We start from the raw sequence: 22,500 nt of genomic DNA, 5'->3' as shown, positions 1-22,500 counted from the left end.
ATACATAACATTTTATGTATTACATATGATTAAACACTATTATGATACACTTTAATAACCCTACTTAAGGTACCCACCTCCGCTCTTTCTGAAACGGATACCGCGGGGCTCAACTGGCAAAAATGGGAGACGGATGTCATAGCAACGAGCAACAGTGACTCCTTGGGTGTCTACAAAATGGCGCTTCATGAGAGGGGTTTGCAGGGATTGCAGGACGTTTTTCGGAATTCAGATGTTACAGAAAGGAAAAAAATGCTGGCGAGATTACTCAAATTTCCAGATTTTGACGAAGAGGATGATTTAAAGACGGCCATTTTACTTGACGTCTATTACGAAATGTTGTGTTACTCGATAAATCGTGGATTTCTTTGGCCGGAAGTTTCGTCGTTCTTTGAGGTTTTTAAAAGGCTATTAAGCAAAGCAGAAGGTAAGCACCACACGTATGATACAATTTCAAGTTACAGGATGAAATGCAAGTTCAATAGACGTTTTCTTGCTTTCTGACGCCATATTGGTTGTGGGGAAACACGGCTTAATTTATTATGCACCTATTAATGTAAATCCCGCAGGAGGAGGGGGGGGGGGGGGGATAAATCATAAGTGTCAAAAAAAGCCCCACCCTGAGGCAAAGAATCTGAACAAACAATACTATAATACTACATAAAACAAATACAAAGAACATGTATTTGAAACAGGGTATGTTCATGATTTATATGTTCAGCATGTTGAAACAGGTCAGATAAGTGACCCACAAAATACTCTGACCATGTGGTGGAATTCAACTTCAATCACATGGGAACTTAAGGATAACACCTTTCTCGAAATAGACAATATCTGCTTAGGTCACAGTTTAAATTATCAGATTATGGAAAACAAATAAAAACTTTCTCCAACTGTAGCATGACTTAGGGACAGACTTGGTAACCGTGTTTGAATTGAGACCAGACTTCTTTTGGTCAAAGTCAAATGTCCTCTCCCTTGGGTCACTTTGCGATCAGCAGCCCGACCAGGGAGGTAGTCTCAGGCATCAAATCCTCGCTTATTGCCCGCACTCCCCCCCCCCCCCCCACAGATTTACATTGACAGGTGCATTACAGTGAATGTATGCTCTTTTGCCGACTTTGAACCATTATATAAATCCTTTAAGGTCTGACGATTGTAGTTAGCAAGAAGAAAGACTTGTCAAAAAGCACTTCTATTGAGATTATTTTCGTGAAGTACTGTATGATGATCAGAATCAAGCTATAAACAAAATTTTTAAATTTCATATAAACCCTTGTAAACAAAAGTATGCAAATTCCGGTGAAATATGAAAGGGACATAAGGAGATTTTTAGATGTTGTGCCTTGTGCAATGATCTAATTTTCTGTTGAGTGATTATATAAAAATATTTTAAAATTTTTGAAATCTGCCTTTTTGCAGAGGAGTTACAGAGGTTTGAATTTGGCCAAAATTCATTCACGGTTTTGTACAGTAATTTAAACCGTAGTTGCCCCTCAACCAAAATGGCGTCAGAAACCGTGAAAAGGTCTATTTAAGGAAAATTAAGGAATTTTGAGCCCAGTAGTTAGAACACATGGACCAATATTGCGTCAGAAAGCGTGAAAATGTCTATTGAACTTGCATTCCATTCCATTCCATTTCAACATTCAATCTCCAGCAGAAAAGGCTCTTACCAGTTTACAGTTTATCAGTTTCAGCACTTGGACTCCTTCAATTTGACGTCTGTCTGTTTTTGTAGTTATGCACTAGTCAATTGAAACCAGGGCCCCCCAGCCCCAGGACGTAGCGGGCAATGTAACATTTGTACAGGGTTACATTTTAAACTTTCCTCTGCCCCTCAGGTGAAACTTTAGTGTTACAAACCCAGGGATAATAATTCAAACCCTTTGTTGTTTTACCCAGTTAAGGTCAGGTGACAAATGACCTTGCCTTAGCTGAATTCGCGCATTTCATCAAAAACTACCGGAGAAAGTAGAGCTTAGTAAGTACTCTTGGTATCCAAAACGAAATTGTGGGTAACCATGCATTTTTGAGAGAAAATGTTAATTATCTCTCAAAAAAAGCTTAAAAGCTTCAATTTGAGAAAGAACGCCATACATTGTTTTCTAAAAAGCTTTTTACAAATATTATTCATGAATTATCTTTGAAAAATGTGTGGTTACCCCCAATGTTCTTTTTGGATTTCAATAACACCTGTTAAGATCTACATTTCCTGCATAATCATAAAGCAGGGCTAAAATACCTTTGAATTAGTATGCACGGTCTTTAAGGCCCAGGCACAACACGACTTGGCCCAGCTGCTTTCACCAAAAGAATTTTTTGTAAAAATACAAACATTGATTAAAAAAATACAGTTTTGGCCTCTTCTTGATCTACCTTCAGCTGTCAAAATGTCACAATTTCATAAACTGCATTCAATTTCATAAGCCACATTCAACTCGGAATGAATCACCCTATCACACATTGCGAAAACAATTGCCCTCCATAAAAGACCAGCTGAGATGTCCCAATGTGTATTTTGCTACATACATGTACGGTGGCACAAGTCAGATGCCTCCATCTGAGAAAAGGCCAAGATGTGACTGCACTTTTTGTGTCACATTAATGAACTAATTTTCTTGTGTGATATTTCTGTGGTTGAAGAACATTATTTTGGGGCTTCAGAATGCAGGAAAACACATTTCTGCAACTTAAGAATTTCAAAATTTTCGGGATCAGTATACCCCCAGACCCCCCCTAGGAGGGAATGCCACATTACTTTGCCCGCGTGTTAAACCCATATGCCCCCCTGCTTCAAACATTGATGAAACCCCTGCATGTAGGTAACTGACTCGAGACAAATTCTGATGAGCCATGTTTTATTCAGAGATACTATGTACATGTACTCTAATTAAGGCTTCAGGAAAGTGTCATTGATTTCATTTTTTAGCTTCTTTTTAGTAGATCATCAACATCATCATCTTGCACACAGCTCTTTGACATCCTTGCGTTATTCTCTGGGGTTTTTGTAACCATAATCTCAAGGAAAGGAACCTTCCTCTAAGCAAACATTGGAGTTGTGTGGGAGGGTTGTGCAAATTTCCACTGTCTTTTACTTCAGATTCAGAATCATGCCATTTTTTGACACAAGTACCTTACTTACGAGATATTGAGCAGTACAATCTTCAATACTTAATTATTTATCATCATACCCTTGAATGGGAAAGAAATATAACATCACATTTTAACACTTTAACAACATTTTAACTTTGACCTCAGTGTTTACACTGTACCTGTGAAATTTTAATAGTTTTTCAAAGCCCCGAGGATGGTTGAACACCATTTGGTTAGTTGACATCCAATCCAACATTAGTAAGATGTCATAACTTTACAATGCCATTTTGCATTTAATTATCTTGCAGCTATCGTTCATACTTGTAGCATGTTTAACTTTTTTTTCAGGAAAATCAGTGGTAGAGGCTGTACTTATGTTCAAAGATGAGCTCAGCTGTAATAAAAACCACTTCCGCCAAAGCAGCCTCAAGAGCATAGTAGATTACATGTTTTTGACAGTTTTTCAACATTACAAGTTATACCAGTTTGTGCTGACACAGGAAAGAACAAAGGAAACCACAGAGCTTAACTATACAATAGAACCACCGCTGAGGACATTAACTATGAGACATGCTTTGCCAAAAAGCCTGTGGGATGTGCAACAGAAACTGAAACAGATTGATCAAATGGAGCATCAACGAAGCCAGGTGAAGTTCAATCCGGTTAAATATCAATGAACAGGACATCCTACACCATGAAACAGTGAACTCGAAACACCCAAACACACTGTATGACCCAATCTTACATTGAATACTAACTGGCAAAGGTTGGGTTTGAGATTAAATATTGTATTAGGCCTAATTAATTATTGCTCCCAATTAATTGAGATTAAGATTAGGATTCAGATTAAGATTGAGATTAAGAGCAATGACGTTTTAAACTACAGGTCTAAAACGATATTTATGTCAAAATCCAACCTTTGTTGGTTAGTATTCACTGTATGGTGTAGCCTGCGAACAGGCTTCCAGCAAGGGCGAAAAAAATTTCGGCGAGTGAAGCTTGAATGCGTGAGCGAAGCGAGTGGGACTCCCTCATCACCAGACCGCTCTCGGTTCGTCCCACTCGCCCTAGACTATACTCGGCTAACTCGCCCTAAACCCAAGCGGGAGCCTGTCCGCAGGCTATGTATGGTGGAGTCATACATAGTGTTTTGGTGTTTTGCTGTTTCATGTTTTAGTAATACCCCAATGAACATGCACAGTATTAAGGTGGCTCCCTAGAGTATTTGTGAATACCCTTACTACAAGGCATGAGTTACAAAAGGAAACCTACTTAATTTCTCTTGAAGTTCTCCTTGAAGAGATTTACCAGTATGGGTACCGATATAATAATGCTTATCTTTTGGTTTTTAATTTTTGGATTATGGCCATTACCATGGCAATATCACATCTAATGACAAGCAGATACATTCCTATTTTTGCCCAGAAATTCCTTCATATTTAAACTCTCCTTCGGTGAAATTTGTTTATTCCTTGCCACGTCATGGAAATGATGTTGCCTGGTAAAAAGTCAAGGTCGTTCAGACGGTTTTGGCAGTATTCTGTAATGAATCATGTTTCAAAATATATCCTATTAGCTCTGACAGATGTTAACAAATATTGGGTATTTGATAAGAACAGTATGTGGTTAGCAGACCCCATTCATAGCTCCGCCTTTCAGAGACAATGTTTTTTTAAAATTTGTTTCTTGACCTTAAATTTACCCAATATTGTATCAAAATTGTTTTTTGTAGTCTCTAGACATGTATGTACACCGTTTTACATTTAAAAGTAACCTTGAGACATTCTTCCGACGATATTACGACTTTCCATATAACTGTATCTTAATTTTAGTATTATTTAATTGTAGTAGTATATACCACAAATTAATTTAGACCTATGTGATGTTATAGTGCATTGAGTGTCAGAAATGTGCATGCTAAGTATTTATTTATTATTATTATTGTTGTTATCATAATTGTTTTCATGTCTTAACAGGAAAGAACAGCTCAGTTTGAAGAGGAAATGCAACATGCTATGCACCATCTTAATGAACAGTTGGATAAACTTGAATCATTCCCTTCAGAGCATTTAACAAAGGATAATTTGGTAGCATTTGTTAGCAATGTTACCGCTGGCAAAGCTGCTGTAACCAGTGTTTCACTTGGTCAAAAAATACATGAACTACACGATTCCTTAGAATTCAGGTTTCATCGAACTAATATTGGGGAGGAAGTAAATAAAGAAGAAAAAAAATCTGCAACACCTGTCCGTCGAAGTATCGTGAAGTCAGGAAAAAAGTGATCTGATTTTTGGGATATTCTACACGTGACCTAAATGACAACTGACTTGTTGTAAAAGTCATGTTTATACATCATATCTTATTGTATGTGACCTTTGACGCATTCACTTGCATTTTTGCGTCAAGTTTTCATGGTTGTGAGGGGGTTGCGGTTTAAGGTATTTTGAGATAAGAACAGACACCTGCAAGATGAGTTCAAATTTCAGAGCTTTGTATAAGAACAATCAATGTGCGAATTTTTATTAAATTGTTAATCTTGGATAATGTTTTTCTATCCTTTTGACTGTTTCACTCATTCTCGGTTATACCTTATGACATAAAATGGAAACTGATTACACTGGTTGTTTTGAACAATTTATTGGAACAGTTCAGAGTTAAATGAAATTGAAGAAAACAATATTATTGTAACTCACTTTATTATGGCCTTCCCAAGATATCTGTAATGATTGTCAGCAGGAGTATTTTGTCATATGATTTGTTGCTTTGTTGTTGTTACTTGCGGTCACCAGTGTTCTGCTATGCTGCTGCCATGACATGAAGAGGTAAGTGACTTTTTAGCGGTGTTGTGTTCCAAAGACGCCATTTACAAAGGTTTGTATGGGAGCACAACGTTTGTTTCAAACGGCATAAATAGAGGATATTACATGGCTACGCGGAGATACGAAATTTCTCTTCGAGTGTTGAAAGATATTTCACGAATGAGAGCAGCGAACGAGCCGGTGAAATACTAAATCATTTCACGAAAGGCATCGAAAGGCAGCATGTACAAAACACAGGTCACAGTCACAGGTCATTGTTTTACCAATACAGAAAGTATCCTAAACATTCATAAATGCAAACCTTAGGCCTAATTAGCCTAAAATTAGGCATAAGGTTAGCTTTTATTAATGTTTAGAATACTTTTTGTATTTGTAAAACAATGACCTGTGACCTGTGTTTTGTACTTGCCGCATTGAAAGGCGCGATTTGTATATGTAACCATAGCAACAGAGATAATTTCACGTGTGAAGATAACATGTTATCTTAACGTGTGCAGATATAATGTTTTCGTGCGAAAGCTCACTTGGTAATAAAATGTAATGTTCTGTGGATAAAATTGATCTACCGGTAGCTCTTTGCCGCAATGTATTCTTTTTTGTTTGCCAGCGTCAAGGGGACCCCGAGAGCAGCTCGGTTTGCTTGTCATTAGAAGGCAGCTGGTTACCCCCAGTCGGGTTAGTTTTTATTACCGTGGGTCCACGGCAATTTGGATTGTTTATCTCGAAATTTCAACATCTAAGTGAGCTTGGAAAGAAACTTTGCGGAGAATAATATTTGAATGGAATTGTGTAGCGAGTGAATCGAAGGAGAAATGCAAGAGTTCTGCTTTGATTTTCTGGAATAATCAGGGATGGAGGTGATTTTCCATTCGAAAGTTTCGTCTTGAGCCACAGCCAAGACGAAAAGAGACTATTGCCCAAATTGTCCAGATTAGTGCGAGGATCATTAAATCTTTCGACTGTTCACTAAAGGAAGTTACAAGCAGCCCTGGAGAACCCATCGCCAGGCTAACACCACTTGGGTGAACTAGCATTGGCCCATTCCAAGAAGACTCTGGACGTGAAATTAATCAACTTTTGTTCTTTGCTTGTAAAGAAAGACCGCTAGACGACATGATGAAACAAATGTGGGACATTGAGGAGCATCAGTCACATGCATTTGGTTGTCCCCAAGAATCTGAGGTAACTCAAACAAACTTCTGATGGAAACATAGTGGGGCTGCCATGGATTAGTGTACTGCTCCACCTCTTGAAACTAAGTTTGCTATGACATGAACTCATTTGGAGAGCACGGAGCGGAAATTGGCAAGGCAGCCTGAGATAACAATGGCTTAACAAGAGGTGATGAACACTTTTAAACAACAAAGGGTACATTGAGGAAGTTTAGACAGAAAATGAAGAAGCAGTGCAAGTCTGGTGTCTTCCACACTTCCGTTGTTAGGCAAGATACGAGTACAAGCGAGGTCAGACCTTGGTTCTCACCAAGGGCTAAAACTGCAAAATGATCTCGTCAATGTTCTTGTCAGATTTACACGATCGCCAGTAGCTCAAGTCTGTGATATTACACAAATGTCTCTGCAAGTGCATGTGCAGCCCTCTTACCTTGGTTCGTAGTTTTTTTGTGGTGACACACGATCACAGATGCCCCACCCAAAGTATACAACTTGAAGCGAGTTGTGTTTATTTCGCTCAGCTTGTGGCATAGCATAATGCTAAGAAAAATCCCAGGGAATTGCCCAGGGCATCTGAAACAGTGTGCAAGAGTACCTACATGGACGACAGCTTACATTCAGTGGGAAGAATTGAAGAGGCTATTACGCTGCACCATGATTTCAGTACACTTTGGAAGCGAGTTGCTATGACGCCAAGGAAGTGGCTTAGTGGATTAACAACTGTGCAGACCTTCTGAAAGAAATACCAAATCAATCTACATCTTGAAGCTCAACTGATGCCAGCTGTAAAAACGCTTGGGATTTCTTGGGAGTCTAAGGAAGATCAGTTCACATTCGTAGTGTATCCCTCACCCGATGACATACGTGCATGAATGCTTGACTTAAAGACGTTTTTTGAGTCGTACATCAACACTGTTTGATCCTTTTGGGTTTTGTCTCTCCATTCATTGTCAGAGCTCGAAAGATGTTAAAAGATATGTGACTTGCCAGGTGAGCTTTCTTAGTCAGTTTGATTTGGTTTTTCTGTCCAAGATCGAGGTACCGGGATCTTTGAAGTTTCTCAATTTTGTTTACTTAGTAGGAAGGTAATGTGATTATTTTATCAATATTTGGGTGAGTTAAAAAGGTTGGTCTTTTTAGTAAATTTACATAACAGGGCATGATGGAGAGCGAGTGAGAATCACATCGTCCCAATGAAGTGATTTGGTTAACGAGGCCATTCCAGTTTCAACTAAATCTAAGATTAAGGTGGCTGTGAACATTTCTTGCAAAAGGCAGAGGTTAAGAGAGTGCAAGGGCGGGTTTTAGATTGCAGTGGACTTTTTAAGTACTACGAAGTAGATGGGGTTCAAGCCTTGAGTTCAGACAACTAAAAATGGGTGCTCTGTCACTGAACGATTTGTTGTCCAAATTCGTCATTGAGGTACCTAAAAAGTCCTTGGAAAGGTATCCTCCCAAGAGTGTGTATGACATTATATGTATTCTCAAGCATAGCCGGGGAGTGGCTTGTGAGGCTGGGCTCTCACAACCCCTCGAAATGCTCCCAATGCCGTGCGACTCTAAGAGCCTCATTCAGCTAAGTCAGATATGTCCAGAAATGCACATAATTAGGCACTCGGATTTCAATAAGCGTCACGAAGTGTCCCCTTGCTCTTCCCAACTTCAACATCACTCGTGTCACAGAATACGGACAAAAAATGTCACAAAGTGTCCCCCAAATGCTGCTCTTTAAGTAAAGATTAACTGCTGCATTTACCCAAAGCTAAAAATAATGCTAAACTTTATCCTTACCTTGTTGAAAATAGGTAGCAATTGCTTGGACTTAAAGGGACACTTCGTGTCGGATGTCAAAATTGGACGTGCAGCTAATTAGGTGCATTTCTGGACATAAGTGAGCTAAGTCCAACTTCTGGCCTCCATGCGGTGGAACTGGCGCCACTGACAGGACAAATCCGAAGTGGAGCCCTAAGGCGGATGGCAGGTGCTCAGCACTTCCTTCCGGCAGCTTCTGTAGTGGAACTAGCCCCAAGTTGTATTGGTTCTTCCTTTTCCCAGGGGGACACTGTCGTATGGGCAGCCCAGTGTCTCCTTATCTTTTCGCCCAGGCCTTAGCACAAACTGGAGAGGGCACAACATGTGACGAGGCAGTTTACCGGCTCTAAGCTCCGACTGATTGGCGTAAGAAGGAGCGCCAGGGGTCTGGTCAGACGGTGGGAGAAGCCCTCGCAGCTTCAAGCTGGGCAGCAGTATGAGTCGAGTCATGAAACTGTTCCTTTTGTGATGTTAAAGGCCAAGGCCGTGCCACCTATATCCATCAGCATACCTCTCTTAAAGCTGATGGCAACCATTGTTGGCTTGCAAATTGCAGAAATAGCGGGACAGACTCTTGGTCTCACGAAGGAAAAACGGATCTTCTGCTCTGATAGTCAAGACAAGTTAAGCAGAGGAATGACAGCAAATTTGCTCGCCAATTATCGCACATGGAACGAACCTGAGTAACTGACTCGACCGCAAGAAATGTTAAACCCACCAGGAAGGAAATATCCTTGCCACAGATGACGTGGAAAAATACAAGGCTAGATCCAGACCGATTTTCGAGTGGTTTGAATTTCTGTGTGTTGGCCTTTGTGGCACCCTTTTTTGCAAAACGGAGTAAATATGTTATGGTGCTTCATCACGTACAACAAGAATGTTATCCTGAGGAGATGTCGCAAGCATGTACAGGAGAAGCGTGGCTTTTCAATGAAGCTAGCGAGAACCGTTAGCGAGTGTGGAGCACGAGCAGGGGGAACTGGTGGCAGGTGCGAAGGAGCGGGGACGAGGCAGTTACCGTCTAGCTGGAAGATGCTACTAGTATTTTCAGTTTTACTAAGTGGTCGGGTATTATGTGGAAATAGCCGTTGGAGACTGGCAAATCATATTGCCTGGGAAGCGCGACATTATTACTCTTCCAAGGAAGGATCAAGTAACGAGATTGATTATGGAGAGACCGCACAAAGACAGCAATCATGCAGGAACGCTTAGTTAGTGAATTCTATTTGAGTGTCAACTGTCTTTACCGCTGAGGCACTAATTGGGGACACTGTACAAAAATGACATCAAATCAAGCAACTAATATCAAATTGTAGGTTGGTTTTGAGGAGCAGGGAAAGCCAGAGTACCCCACTTATGTCCAGGTTTGACTAGTACCCGGGGCAAAACCTCTTGAAGCAGAGCAGAGAACCAACAAACTCAACACACATCTGACTCCGAATCTGGGAATCAAACCTGGGACACACTGTTAGAAGGCGAGTGCTGTCACCTCTGAGCTATCCCTGCTTCCTAAAACGAACCAGGGAGATAGGGAGGAGATCCGTGTACGTGAAAGAGCATGAGTGGTTTTGCGGGAGAAGGAAAGTTCAGCCAGCTTCACGGATCGTGGCACTGCTTCCTCCAGTGAGGGCACAAATGTGACTGAGGCATTCACCAACATCTCTGTTGATTTTGTTGGTCCAGTTCCGGTTAAGTAGGGAAGAGGAAAAACAAAGTTGAAACTGTTCCTATGGTATTCGCCTGCATGAATACCCGAGCAATGCATAGTTGTATAGCCGAAGAAAGGCGTGACCTTGAAGTAGGTGATCTATCTAGTGTTGGGCTTAGCATTTCAGAAGGTGTATGACAACTACAGACTGCCTACAAATAGCGCTGATAAACAGTATTTAAGTCTATAAAGCACCCATTTCAAATAGCGCTGAGAAGCAATATTTAAATTTAAGCACTCGTTTTAAAACGGTTAGCTTTTACTGCTTTTACTTTTACTGCGTATGGTACATATCGGAGCACCAGAACATTTACGCATGCACAGACGAAATGTTGGAACGAGAGAGGAAAAGGGATAGTAGCGGTACCTCCTGGACATCGCGCCGGAGCGTCGTACCTTGACGATTACGCACGAGATTTCGGCCCGCGCCTCGCTTTTACCAGAGCCCGCGACGTGGTTGTTGCTTCGCTGCTTTCAGTACCTACCTCTAACCACCGGTAGGCAGTGAGGGAGAGAAATGTCGGCCCCTAAACCATATACGACAGATTCCTTTCGTACTCACAGCTCAACTCCGCCCTTGTCTATTTAACGTAAGATATGCATCGCCTTATATTCTCCTCCAAAGTCATTGTATGTTCCATATGGTACGCACTAGAATCGAGGATTACAAAGTGTACGCACGCGCATTGCTAAAGGTAACGTACATACATACATAAAAACTTGATTTCATTTCAAATTTCAGTAGCTACAAGAGATAATGTCTTCGAGACATTACATTTAAGGCTAAAATATATAACATGTACGGATATGCAACAAAATACATCATATTTACAGACACAATAAAAGAAAAGCGGCTGTACAGTAATATTAGGACGTTTTGAATGCGCTAATTGCATAAAGATGTCTTTAGTGAGAAGACCATTGTGGGAGAACAAGTAATCTGTAAATATAAATCTACGTATTCTCTTGTTTAGCGCTTCTAGTTTAACGGATTAGTGATATTTCTACGAGGCAGTCGAGGCATGGAAGCATAAACCTGAGATGCCCGAAAAACTCGCGTGAAACAGAGGGAGGAAGGCATTTTTGCAGTCGCAGCAGTAACAGAATAGGCTCCCTATTAATATTAGATCTTGTCAGAATGTAAAGCTTTTACAGAAAAATTATGTAAATTATCTTAAGCAATCATATATAGCACTTGACCATTTATCTATTTTTTAAGTCAACTTTATTTTAGTTTTTAGCCATTGGCCACTAGTTTGTCAGTTCTAACTGTAAAATGATTTACCCTCATTAAATCAAGTTATCTCCTCTTTCTTCTTCTTCTTCTTCTTCTTCTTCTCAAAAATGCGAGACAAAGTCTTATAAAAAAGATGAACCGGACGTATTTTTGTGGCATTGAGAGCTACGGATCTGTGCTTTTCCACGCAGTGGCGTCTGGATTAGAGTACCTGGTGAACCACTTGCTGTCCGTGATCTGTGATCACTGTGTACTCCCTTGTACATTTGTTTTGGGAAGGAAACTAAAAAGATGTCGCGCGTTTGAGGAATCAAACGCTTCAATACTCGCTTTAATCCAAGTATTTTGATCCAGTACTCATGATCGTTGATTGGACCAATTTTTTTAAGTCTTGACGTATATGTTATAATGACCATACTCTTGGATGATGATTTCCGATTGATATAAGCTCCTTTTGATGAATTTCGAACTGACAATACCGGCCGAGAAAGCTGTCCCAATTTCTGACTTCAATCCTTGACACTGCAGTCAATGGAACGCAATGAATCAACGTGATAACGACGCTGAACAAGCGCTAAAACAGAATTACTGAGGGGAGGATATTGCTAAAATAAATTAGGAACAAGGACATTGAACTGTTGATGCTATCGCCATAATTAATCAATTTCCTCTTCTTTATTTTTCCAAGCCTCGTCCAGCAAGCTAAATTTTCCAAATAAACAAGGGGACGATCTATCTTTGTTCTATGGGAGAAGACTAGACGCGGTCCTTGCGCGACGTTTAGACCTGTAGAATCAACCAAAATGTCAATATCTTGTAAAAACTACTTTGTAGCATCTTTTTTGAACGAATCATTTACTTGTTTAGCGTGCTTGTTTCTCAGGGCGCGTATGTCACCTTATGGCTTATAGAACGAGCTATGTGCATCTGTAGCGTGCTTGTTACTCAACGCGCCTGTTCGGCATTATGGCTTAACAAACGAGCTATTTACATGTTTAGCGTGCTGGTTTCTTATCGCGCTTGTGTCGACCCATGGCTTATAGAACGAAGTATATGCATGTGTAGCCTTGTTCTGGTTCAAAGCTTAAAGAACGAGGTACATTGAAATGTAGCACGCCTATTTCTCAGTGCGCTTGTTTCCGTTCGTGACATAAAGAACGAGGCGTATACATTTCTAGCGCACCGCACCGTGCAAGTTAGCGCAACCGTTTGTCATCACCTGACTGCTAAATAGTCGGGTCGTCTTACCGTCCTTGTCGGGTCGTACGACCCGTCACCATCCGCTAAGAAGAGGATTATTGAAATCTTCACTTCTGGCAATCTAGTTTACTTCCATTTCGCATATCACGACCTGACTTCCGATAGTAGGGTTGACTTGAACGTTGAACGACCCGACTCAGTTCGTGTGTATTGGACATGAGTGCAATGAACAGGTTAAAACGAATTCCAGTGAACTAATTCAATTGCTATATGAAATAACTAAGTACCGCAAAGCAGTTTACTCTATTTCATTAACATAAATATAAGTCCACCCATCCCCCTAACGAAAAATAGTCCGAAAAAGCAAAATAGGAGACGATGGGGAAGTTGTTCCTTGTTTCGGAATACTTCTGAATCCACACACAGGAAAAAAGATCATTGTTGACAAGTGTACCCTTACACAACGCGCATTTAATTAAGGATTAATTTTAATTGGATTTGTATTCAATTTCCATTGACATTTAATAAACAAAATAGCAGCAGACCACCTGGGAGTTTAAGCAAAGAGGAGGGCTACGGCAACGACAATGCCACAAAGCAAGATTATGATTGGTTAAAAAAGTAAAAATGTCCGTACTGCGCGAATTTACGTGCATTTCTTTTCCGTACTCCTCTAAACGACAACGACAACATGGGCATATATAGACTAACCATCCATCTTCTATTTTTTGTTTAAAACCGTCCGTACCCATCCACTCACAGGATTGTTCGCCCGTACTGTACATGGTGAACAAGACGGAATGATCGCGAAATACACTTTTTTTTTTTAACTTTTAAAATTTATTTCAAAACAAATACTACACTACACTGCACTATATACAATACACTACTTACAATACTGTTCTTGCAATGCTCTTCGTTAGCTACTAACAACACGACTTCGTGTCACAAGCTACTTACAAAATCATCTTACTTAGCTTAACATAACGCATTAATTAATATTTATTTACAGCTGCATTACTCTATAGGTTCTGTTGAATAAAAGATGTCCTTAATGAGATTTAAAAATAATAATAATAATAATAATAATAAATGAATAAATAGGTAATACGTTTTAGAAATGAAAATAGTAGAAATACGAGAAAGGGTGATAAAAGTGCAACCGAATCAGACTGTGCAAGAAATGAAATTGATTCAAATAAGAGGTTGCCATTTTTTGTTGAAATCAGTGGTAGTGTTATTTTTGGAGGCATTCAATTGTTCCGTTAGGGCTTTTTCGCGCAGTAGTAATTTACAGAGCTCGAAATCTAATGATTCCTCGTTTAAGAAGCACCTATAGATGAAATATTTTGCCACGAGTAGGGAGAGATTTGTTATAGTTTTGAACTTGCAAAGATGAGAATAACCGTACAGAATTGACACCCTACATAAGTTAAGATTTACTTTAGTCATGATAAACCACCATGTGCGAAAGGATCTCCAGAAACTTTGGACAAAGGAACAGTCTACCAACATATGCTGTAAGGTAGGCGTGCTAAACTTACATAAGTAGCATTTGTTACTGGTACTCATTTTAGCTTTCATAAGTTTATCTTTAGTATAGACAATGTTGTGGTTTATCTTAAACTGAAACATGACAAGCTTGACTTCCTAAGTCGTGTCCAAAGCTTTCACACCCTGGCTTAACATTCCATTCTGTGTGTTAGGGGGTAGGAATTTGCTTTTGACAATAATATTGTGAAGCGATGCGTTTGTTATATTTTCGAGGCCATCGTACCCGTTGAGGACCTGATTTTTCGCGGCCCGAGCGCTAGAATTCTTGTCCTTAGTGGACCCAAAGCATGTGTTAGGCCATAATAATCAATAAAAGTTGTCTTTACTTCATATTTTTGTGTAAAGGCGCCGAACGTTTTCTGATCATCCAAGAGGTCAATCAGTTTTGTAACGCCTTTGTAATGCCTTGCCCGGTAATATACATGCGATAGCGTCATATTAATATCGTTGACGTTGGCGTTACCATTGTCTTTGCTTAAGGCTCATAACCGCCTATTCTTACGAACTGGAATGTTAAAAAGGGGGCATTTAAGGATGTTAACAGCGTGGCCATTGAAGAATGTTGAAAGCATGACCTTTAAAGATTAAAGGCCGTGCTAGCTATTAATGAACGTTAAAGGTCCATGGTTTTTAGGAATATTAAAAGTTAAAGGCCCTGCTATTAAAGGAATATTTAAAGTGTGGCCTTTATAGAATGTTAAAGACGCTGCTTTGAACTATGTGTTAAAGGCACAGTCTTTAATAATATTTAAAGGTATTGCCTTTAAATATTAAATGTTAAAAGATTACTTTGAGGCATTGCCTTTAAGAAACGATCAAGCGTTGCATTTGAGCAACCGATACTTTAGTGTGGTTAAGAAAGAAATAAATTGCAAATAAGTTAGTTTTTGAAAAGCTGTTCACTTAGAGATAGTTAAGGGTTGCCTCTTTAGATAGGGTCCTTTTTAATGATCGGTTATTCCGGATATCACAAATCGGTTGTTCCGAATATCACAAAAACCTCATCCAATAATTGTTTAATATTTGTACTTGTTTCAAATTGATATTATGGGCACACGCCATGCAGGCACTGATTGAGATTTGCCAAAAAATAAAAATTTGTTTCAATTACATTTCTTATTTCAAAAAAATTGTTATGATACAGTATAACCTGGGTTTTCTAGAGGCGCGCTTTCCGAATTGTCGGCCGGATTTAGCGTCTATGAGAGTAAGACAGCGAGAAGGCCTCTGGCACCGGCAGGGTACATACTGTAGGGCAACTGCTCAAAGAAAAGAGACGAGTTAGGATAGGGAAATTGTCAACCTTTTATAAAAAACAACAGTCTGCTATTTGACGTTTCATGCAGACGCGAAGCGAAACTGATCTCTCCAATAATGAATGAATGAAAAAGGCTACACTTCGTGTCTGCAGTTCTACTGACTAAAGTCAACAACAATGGTTTTCATTTAAGAAAAAGAGTGAAAAGAAGTCAACTACCTTTAGGAGGCGTGACAAATTCACTCCCTAACTCATTTATATTTCTTTCAGTGACATCTAATTTATATGGAACTGGGTATTTTTAACAAAGGAAAGCAGAACTAGTCACTAAACAAAGAAAATTAAAGCCTTTTCATGCTGCTGCATGTACCAAGTTCCTTTCCGTTATCAAGACATTCCAGAAATCTGAAATTTATGCTGTATTTATCTGGCAGACAGTTCTTATTAACCTGTGCTTACTTGTTAATAAAACTGAGTCGGAAATAAGATTACGACATTACAAACTTGGACTTAAATAAGTTAGTTAACAGGAAAATAAAAAGGATCATTTTCTCCTTGTTCCTTTGCGCATATCTCTCTCAATATCAAACTGTCTTTCATCTGTTCTTTGAAGAAATGCTTGCTTTTCCAAATAACTGAAAGTGCAATTTAAAAAGACATTCCATGATATATAGAATAGCACCCAAAAGTGTCCACTAAGTGACAAGCATGAAAATATTAAAAAAAAATTCACTCCTGAAACAGTGTAATAACAGTCACTTAATTGTATCTTCACATTCTTATGTGTTTCTTGGCCAGAAAAGAAAACAAACAAAACCACATTTGCTTTTTTGAAGAACCTCCACTGCTACAAAAGAACAACTTTATTTTACCGCTGGAAATAACGTTAACTTAGCAATTAAAATGTGTTTGAAATTTTACAAAAAAAGTGCTTGTATCTGAAAAAAAGGTTGTACTGTGTATGAGCTTCTGAATTGTTCATTTCTGTTTTCAAATTTCCCAGGCACTGACAGTTTTCCTATCGTTTTGAAACAAAGAGCTTTTGTTCATAACAACAGGGTAACAGTAACATACATGTATCACTATTAAGATGGCCACACTTGAGAAATTTGAAAATAAACATAGGCAATTCTCAAGTTCATTTAATTTGGATACATGTACCGATATTATTGGTCGCCTGAAAAATGTTCAAACAAATTTGATTGTAAACACTTCCACAGGCTTAAGGTTATTTCATTGTTGGAATAGAGGGTCCCTTTTAAAAATGAATCCCTGACAGACAAATAGTTACTTCAAAGATTCTATGCTTCGAAAAGGAGATGGATGAACATTAAGATTCACTGAATCAATATAGCGAAACTGTCCTTCTTGGAGCAGGGATTGACCCTATCACCTCACAACACTTGTCATGGCAATAAGAATGAACACACTAGTTTACATAAAGTACTGTGTAATGAGCAACACAACGCACCCATCTTTGTTAAAGTTTCGGAGCTCATCTTGAATTCCTTCCTGGTCTTTAAATGTGTCCCAGTCGAGTTTCGATTTCTCCTAATCAGCAAAAAGATAAAAGATGCAAGTACATAATGAGCTTTAAAAAAACATCAATGCAAAACTACAGTTGAGGGCAGAGGTGACCATTATCAAGCCTTCAACAGTGGTTTGTAGTCCAGTCATACTCTTGATGGTATTACAATAATAAATATCTTCGCAAGTTTTCAAACCACCAAAAACTTGTTGATGCACTGAACTACATGTACATGTATTTCATGAGGAATAACAAAAAAAACAGGGAAAAGAGAGGAATAGCCTGCGCAGCTGGTAGTATTCTTAGTGCAAGAGGCAAATAAACGAGCGACGAACGGGGAGGGATGCTTACAGTGAAATTACTGGTATTTCACACCGCCCTCCTCATTCTTCACGTCAACAATACCGCCCGCTACCCAGGCTAGGAAAGGAAAGGAACTGTCTAGTCGTTCTAGCGCTGGAGCACTAATTCGGGACACCATAAACTGAAATTAACAAATAGCACAAATCAAGTCAAATGCTGGTTTTTGAGAAGAGGGGAAACCGGAGTACCCGGTGCAGAGAAGAGAACCAACAAACTCAACCCACATATGACGCCAAGTTTGGGAATACAACCCGCGCCACATTGGTGGGAGGTGAGTGCTCTCACCACTGTGCCATCCCTGCAGGGCAGTCATTCCAAGTCACTTAGTCACTTATACACTTAGTCTTGTATATACATAATAGATAGATATATGTAGGAAATTGTAAGTTCAGACGTTTTGTTTCTGGACGTGTTTCTTTTATTTTTCAAATAAAGATCTTTACATTACATTCTTACCAAAGTACTCATCTTGGGTTTCTTTGAAATTTGCCCAAGAACACTACTGAGTCCTCCAATTCTCTTGATTCTGATAAAACAAAACCATAATGACCAATCACAATCACATGACAATTCAACTATAATGTGAATACATGTATCACTACCTTTTCACTGATCTTATTGAAAAATTAATTGATTACTGGGTTGCCAGTATGGCAAACCCAGTCGGAATCTGCGTTTCATTTCCTCGTTTTTTCCGTGTCGGTAAAAGTCTTGCCTGTCACTCCCCTGCTAAGTGGTATCCTCGTGCATAGAGCCTTCTGCTCGTATTTTCTTAGGATAGAGAGGGTAGTGGAAATGCGTAGATTTCTCCGGTGGACACAGTGGAATGATAAACTTAACCTGCAATGGCGTCGAAAGTCATGTAACGCGAATGGCGTTTTAGTGGATCTTTAAACAAAATATACCCTTATGGAGCTCAATGATGGAAAGTCAGTTGGATAAACACATACCTGGAATCGTAAAAGCGACGAGTAATGGACTTCGACAACAATCTATCGCCCGTCGAGCCGAAATCAAAGTGAGCTGATAATTTCCAAGTAAACATGCCGCGGTAACTTAATCACGGCGCCCGCTGAATTCCGGCCATGTCACTTTCGATTTTGCGATTTATTTGAACATAGCAAAAATCTCCCAAAATGTTTGTCGCTGATCGTAGCTATTTATATTCTACTATCACAACCAGTAGAGTGGTAAAACTGCCGTTGGAAATTTGAATCCGAAGCGGTTCGATTTTAAACACGTGATCTTAAACAAATTGTCGTGTGATCCGAAAAATGATGTCACGTGATCCAAAAAAAAGTGTTTCTTGTTGAATGCCATGACTGCCAACGCGCTTTACACGAACCACGTGACAACTTTTTTATGTCATGTGACGACTTCTTTTGCGGATCACGTTATAAGTTTTTTGAAGCCCGCATTTAAAAATTCTAACGGCAGATTTACCACTCTTACTAGTGATTTTGATATATTCACGGTTCAAAATTAATCTTGTTTTCATGTCGTAAATATTTTATTCTCGATCGACCGTTCCGGAAACTTCCTTCTGCTCTTTCTAAAAACTGTGTATCAATAGTTATTTACTTTTGCATCAACATTAATTTTGTTTCGCATAAAGCAAGCTAACAAATCTGTATCTTGCTGAGTTCGCATTTGTTAGCGTTAAATAGTATTTTCGGTCCAATGCTTCTGTTTTGAGGGGTATGTTGTTTTGGTCTCCCATCCAGGCACTAACCCCGCCGGACGGGGAAACTTCAGCGAAATTTAGCGAACTTTAGTATAGGAAAGCTGTCAGATGCTCAGACGGCACGCTTAAATTTGTGGTGAAAAGAAGTTGTGAGGGAACTTGAAAATTATCAGAAGCCAATGTTTCTTGCTTCTCTTTTATTTGTTATTTTTTAGAGACTGGAATGCTGTAGTTCAATGCCACACAATTCAGTGCCTTCTGATTTTCTGTAACACGTACCACAGGCAACCCAGTGTATGCTTCACGGAAGCATCTCGTTTTCAATAATTATCTTGCAGCATACAATGTAAGACTAATTGCTTAATACTATAGCATAAGATAATTGACTTCATATAATCCTTATGTACATGTACAGTACCCACCCACTAAGCCCCACTGGCTTCACAACTGGTGATGCTTCACTCTTCTTTACGTCTTCAACCGTTCTGGCACTTTTGGCCTCTTTAGACTCTAAATCTACAGTCTTTGTAACTCTGAAAAAAGAAAAGCAAATGCTAAAGGTTGTACTCAGTGTGACAACTGAAATTACTTATCCTAATCTCTCTCTTACAAGAAATTAACAACAAGACAGTGGTATTCCTTACTTTATTGCTTCACCAGCAAAATCATAGGTTCTTGTTATGGAAATTTTACTCTCAGAACTGGATGGAACCTAAAACACAGAGAAACAATTGCAGAACTTGGAATCTCAGCATCACCTGCATTGTGTATGCAGGAGAACTCCTGGATGCACATTGGCCATCAGTCATCACCAGTATAACAAAGTTACATGCATTTCATTCTGTTTTAGACTTTTTTTCTTTCACTTGTAACAGTGTTTTCAAAGATAATAAAACAACAACACTAACGTGTAATTTACAACTGTAACACAAATCACCATCACATCTTACAGTTTTAGATGATGTTGGTTTAGAAGATGGCTTAAATGCTGTGTCCTTTTGAAATGAAGCCCACAATTCTTGTTCTTTTGCTTTCTTGGCTGCTTCCTCTCTTTGTTGTTTCATCATCCTTTCTTCCTCTTCCAATTCCTTTTTCCTTTTGTTTGTTTCACTGTCACTATCATCATCTTTGTCTCCATCATCATCCAATCTTATGCCACCTTTTTTTCTACACCAAAAAATGAAAATCAGTTGAAATCTTGCAGACAGTTTTTCACTTGTGGTAGAGGTATGAATTGTGAGTGGGACAAAGATGTGGTATAAGAATTGTGACAGGTGAGCTTGAATGTAACAATGTAATAACACAGTATTACTGTATAGTTATATTTGAAGTGCAGGTTACAGATAAAAATAAAGGAGATCCTCACACTTCACGGGTTAAGGATGAAAGGTACATCTGTAGAGGTGGTCATAGCACTTATCAGAGTGGACAACTTAAGCAATTAATGTTTCTTATACTGTAGACACCTGAAAAATTCAGGTGGCTTCAAGTCTCTTAGCGGGAACACATGAGCCCAACAAAACTGACTTGCTCCCAACTGACTGGCTTCATAGCTCAGTTGGTAGAACATTGCACCGGCATCAAAAAGGTCATGGGTTTGAATCCTAAAAAAAGAGACAATTGCTTAATTTGTATAGATACTAGTAAGTGCATGAACAGATCACTTCTCTCTTTAATATACTACAGCATTCTTTATTCAAGTATTGCCTCAATTTGGAATGATGATGATGATAATAATAATAATAATAATAATAATAATAATAATAATAATAATAATAATAATAATCCTCTTATATAGTGCTGTATCCATGACAATACCCAAAGCGCTGAAATTCAAAAGTAAAAATAGAATGAAATGATGTAAGAAATTAAGAAAAACTCTTAATAAAAGGGAATGTCTTCAACTTTTTCATGAAAGTGGTTAATGATCCTTGAGACCTAATATCAATTTGCAGAGAGTTCCACAACAATGGCGCTGCAACACAAAAGGCTCTTTTTCCGTACGATTCCAGGTTGTAGTTTGGAACTTTTACAAGTAGTAGACACTTTGAAGCAGATCGAAGATTTCTGGTTGGAATATAGTAATGAGATCTTGACGATACTTGGGATAAATTCTCTCACATTCCTCAAAAGTAAAGACTAGAGTCTTGAAAACGATCCTACTCTTGACAGGCAACCATTGAAGACTCTTGAGCACAGGACAAATATATCATACTTCCTGGATCCCACAATTAAGCGTGCTGCACAATTCTGGACGTGTTGAAATCCTGTAATGAGATTCTTAGATTCACCATATAGCAGGGCATTACAATTATCAAGTCTGGACGTGACTAGTGAATGGACCATGATTTCACCAGTATGTTGAGAAAATTATGTATTTCCTGATTTTCCTAAAGTTACATGTACTTACATGAAAAAAGGTAGATTTGGAGATCAAGGTAGTTAATTTTTGTTAATCCATGGTCAAGTTATGATCAAACATGACACTAATTAATATTTCTGGCAGATTTGGTAGGCAGAATCAATTCATTTCCAACAGCAACGAAAAGAAGAGGCATCTGTGTTTAGGATGAACGAGAAGACGTTTAGTCTTATCATAATTAATTTTAATTTCAAAAAATTAGACTGCATCCAGATCTTGATATCATTGACACACAATATTATTGAAGATTTCACATCTGCCATATACAGGGGGTATGCACATGCATGATCCTGAGAATGAAAAGATAGATAAAGCTGGGTATCATCTGCATACGTCTGATATGATACCGGTATATCATGATGTCAAACAATATCACCAATTGGAGAAATATACAGGGTAAACAAGATTGGTCCAACGACGGAGGCTTGTGGGACTCCGAAAGGTTGATAAAACCAAGATGATGATTTGGCATTATTTTACAACTACAGCTTGACGATGGTGCAATACACTGTAGATGTGATTCAAACCACTGGAGAACCTTCCCCTCGATACCAGATCTGTTAGATAGTGTGTATACATGTAATATGGTGGAATGGTGTCGAATGCGGCACTTAGGACTAACATGAGAAGAATAACAGAGCAGCTAC

At 38.9% G+C, this 22,500-nt stretch overlaps 2 protein-coding genes across 3 annotated transcripts in view; one reads left to right on the top strand and one right to left on the bottom strand.

Annotated features, from left to right (window-relative positions):
- Positions 1 to 135: 135 nt before the first annotated feature.
- On the top strand, positions 136 to 5,793 carry LOC137977846 (uncharacterized protein C8orf74-like). Its single transcript, XM_068825195.1, has 3 exons — positions 136 to 427; positions 3,445 to 3,743; positions 5,073 to 5,793. The coding sequence occupies exons 1-3, from the start codon at positions 178 to 180 to the stop codon at positions 5,376 to 5,378; spliced, it is 855 nt and encodes a 284-aa protein (XP_068681296.1). The 5' UTR covers positions 136 to 177; the 3' UTR covers positions 5,379 to 5,793.
- An 8,065-nt stretch (positions 5,794 to 13,858) lies between these two features.
- Positions 13,859 to 22,500, bottom strand: part of LOC137998977 (craniofacial development protein 1-like) — a 13,144-nt gene continuing 4,502 nt past the window's right edge. The window contains exons 3-9 of one of the 2 annotated variants that reach the window (XM_068844818.1): positions 20,898 to 21,035; positions 20,382 to 20,598; positions 20,076 to 20,143; positions 19,854 to 19,964; positions 18,204 to 18,273; positions 17,328 to 17,407; positions 13,859 to 16,491 (exon numbers count right to left, since the gene is read on the bottom strand). In XM_068844818.1, coding sequence (XP_068700919.1) covers positions 16,401 to 16,491; positions 17,328 to 17,407; positions 18,204 to 18,273; positions 19,854 to 19,964; positions 20,076 to 20,143; positions 20,382 to 20,598; positions 20,898 to 21,035 — 775 coding nt within the window. In that variant the 3' untranslated portion in view covers positions 13,859 to 16,400. The remainder of the gene's footprint in view (positions 16,492 to 17,327; positions 17,408 to 18,203; positions 18,274 to 19,853; positions 19,965 to 20,075; positions 20,144 to 20,381; positions 20,599 to 20,897; positions 21,036 to 22,500) is intronic. The other variant, XM_068844825.1, reaches the window with a different exon arrangement.

Source organism: Montipora foliosa, chromosome 1 (genome assembly GCF_036669935.1).
Source record: "Montipora foliosa isolate CH-2021 chromosome 1, ASM3666993v2, whole genome shotgun sequence".
NCBI classification, from domain to species: Eukaryota; Metazoa; Cnidaria; class Anthozoa; order Scleractinia; family Acroporidae; genus Montipora; species Montipora foliosa.
The sequence above is the reverse complement of the archived record's forward strand: the minus strand, read 5'-3'. Positions and strand labels throughout refer to the sequence as shown.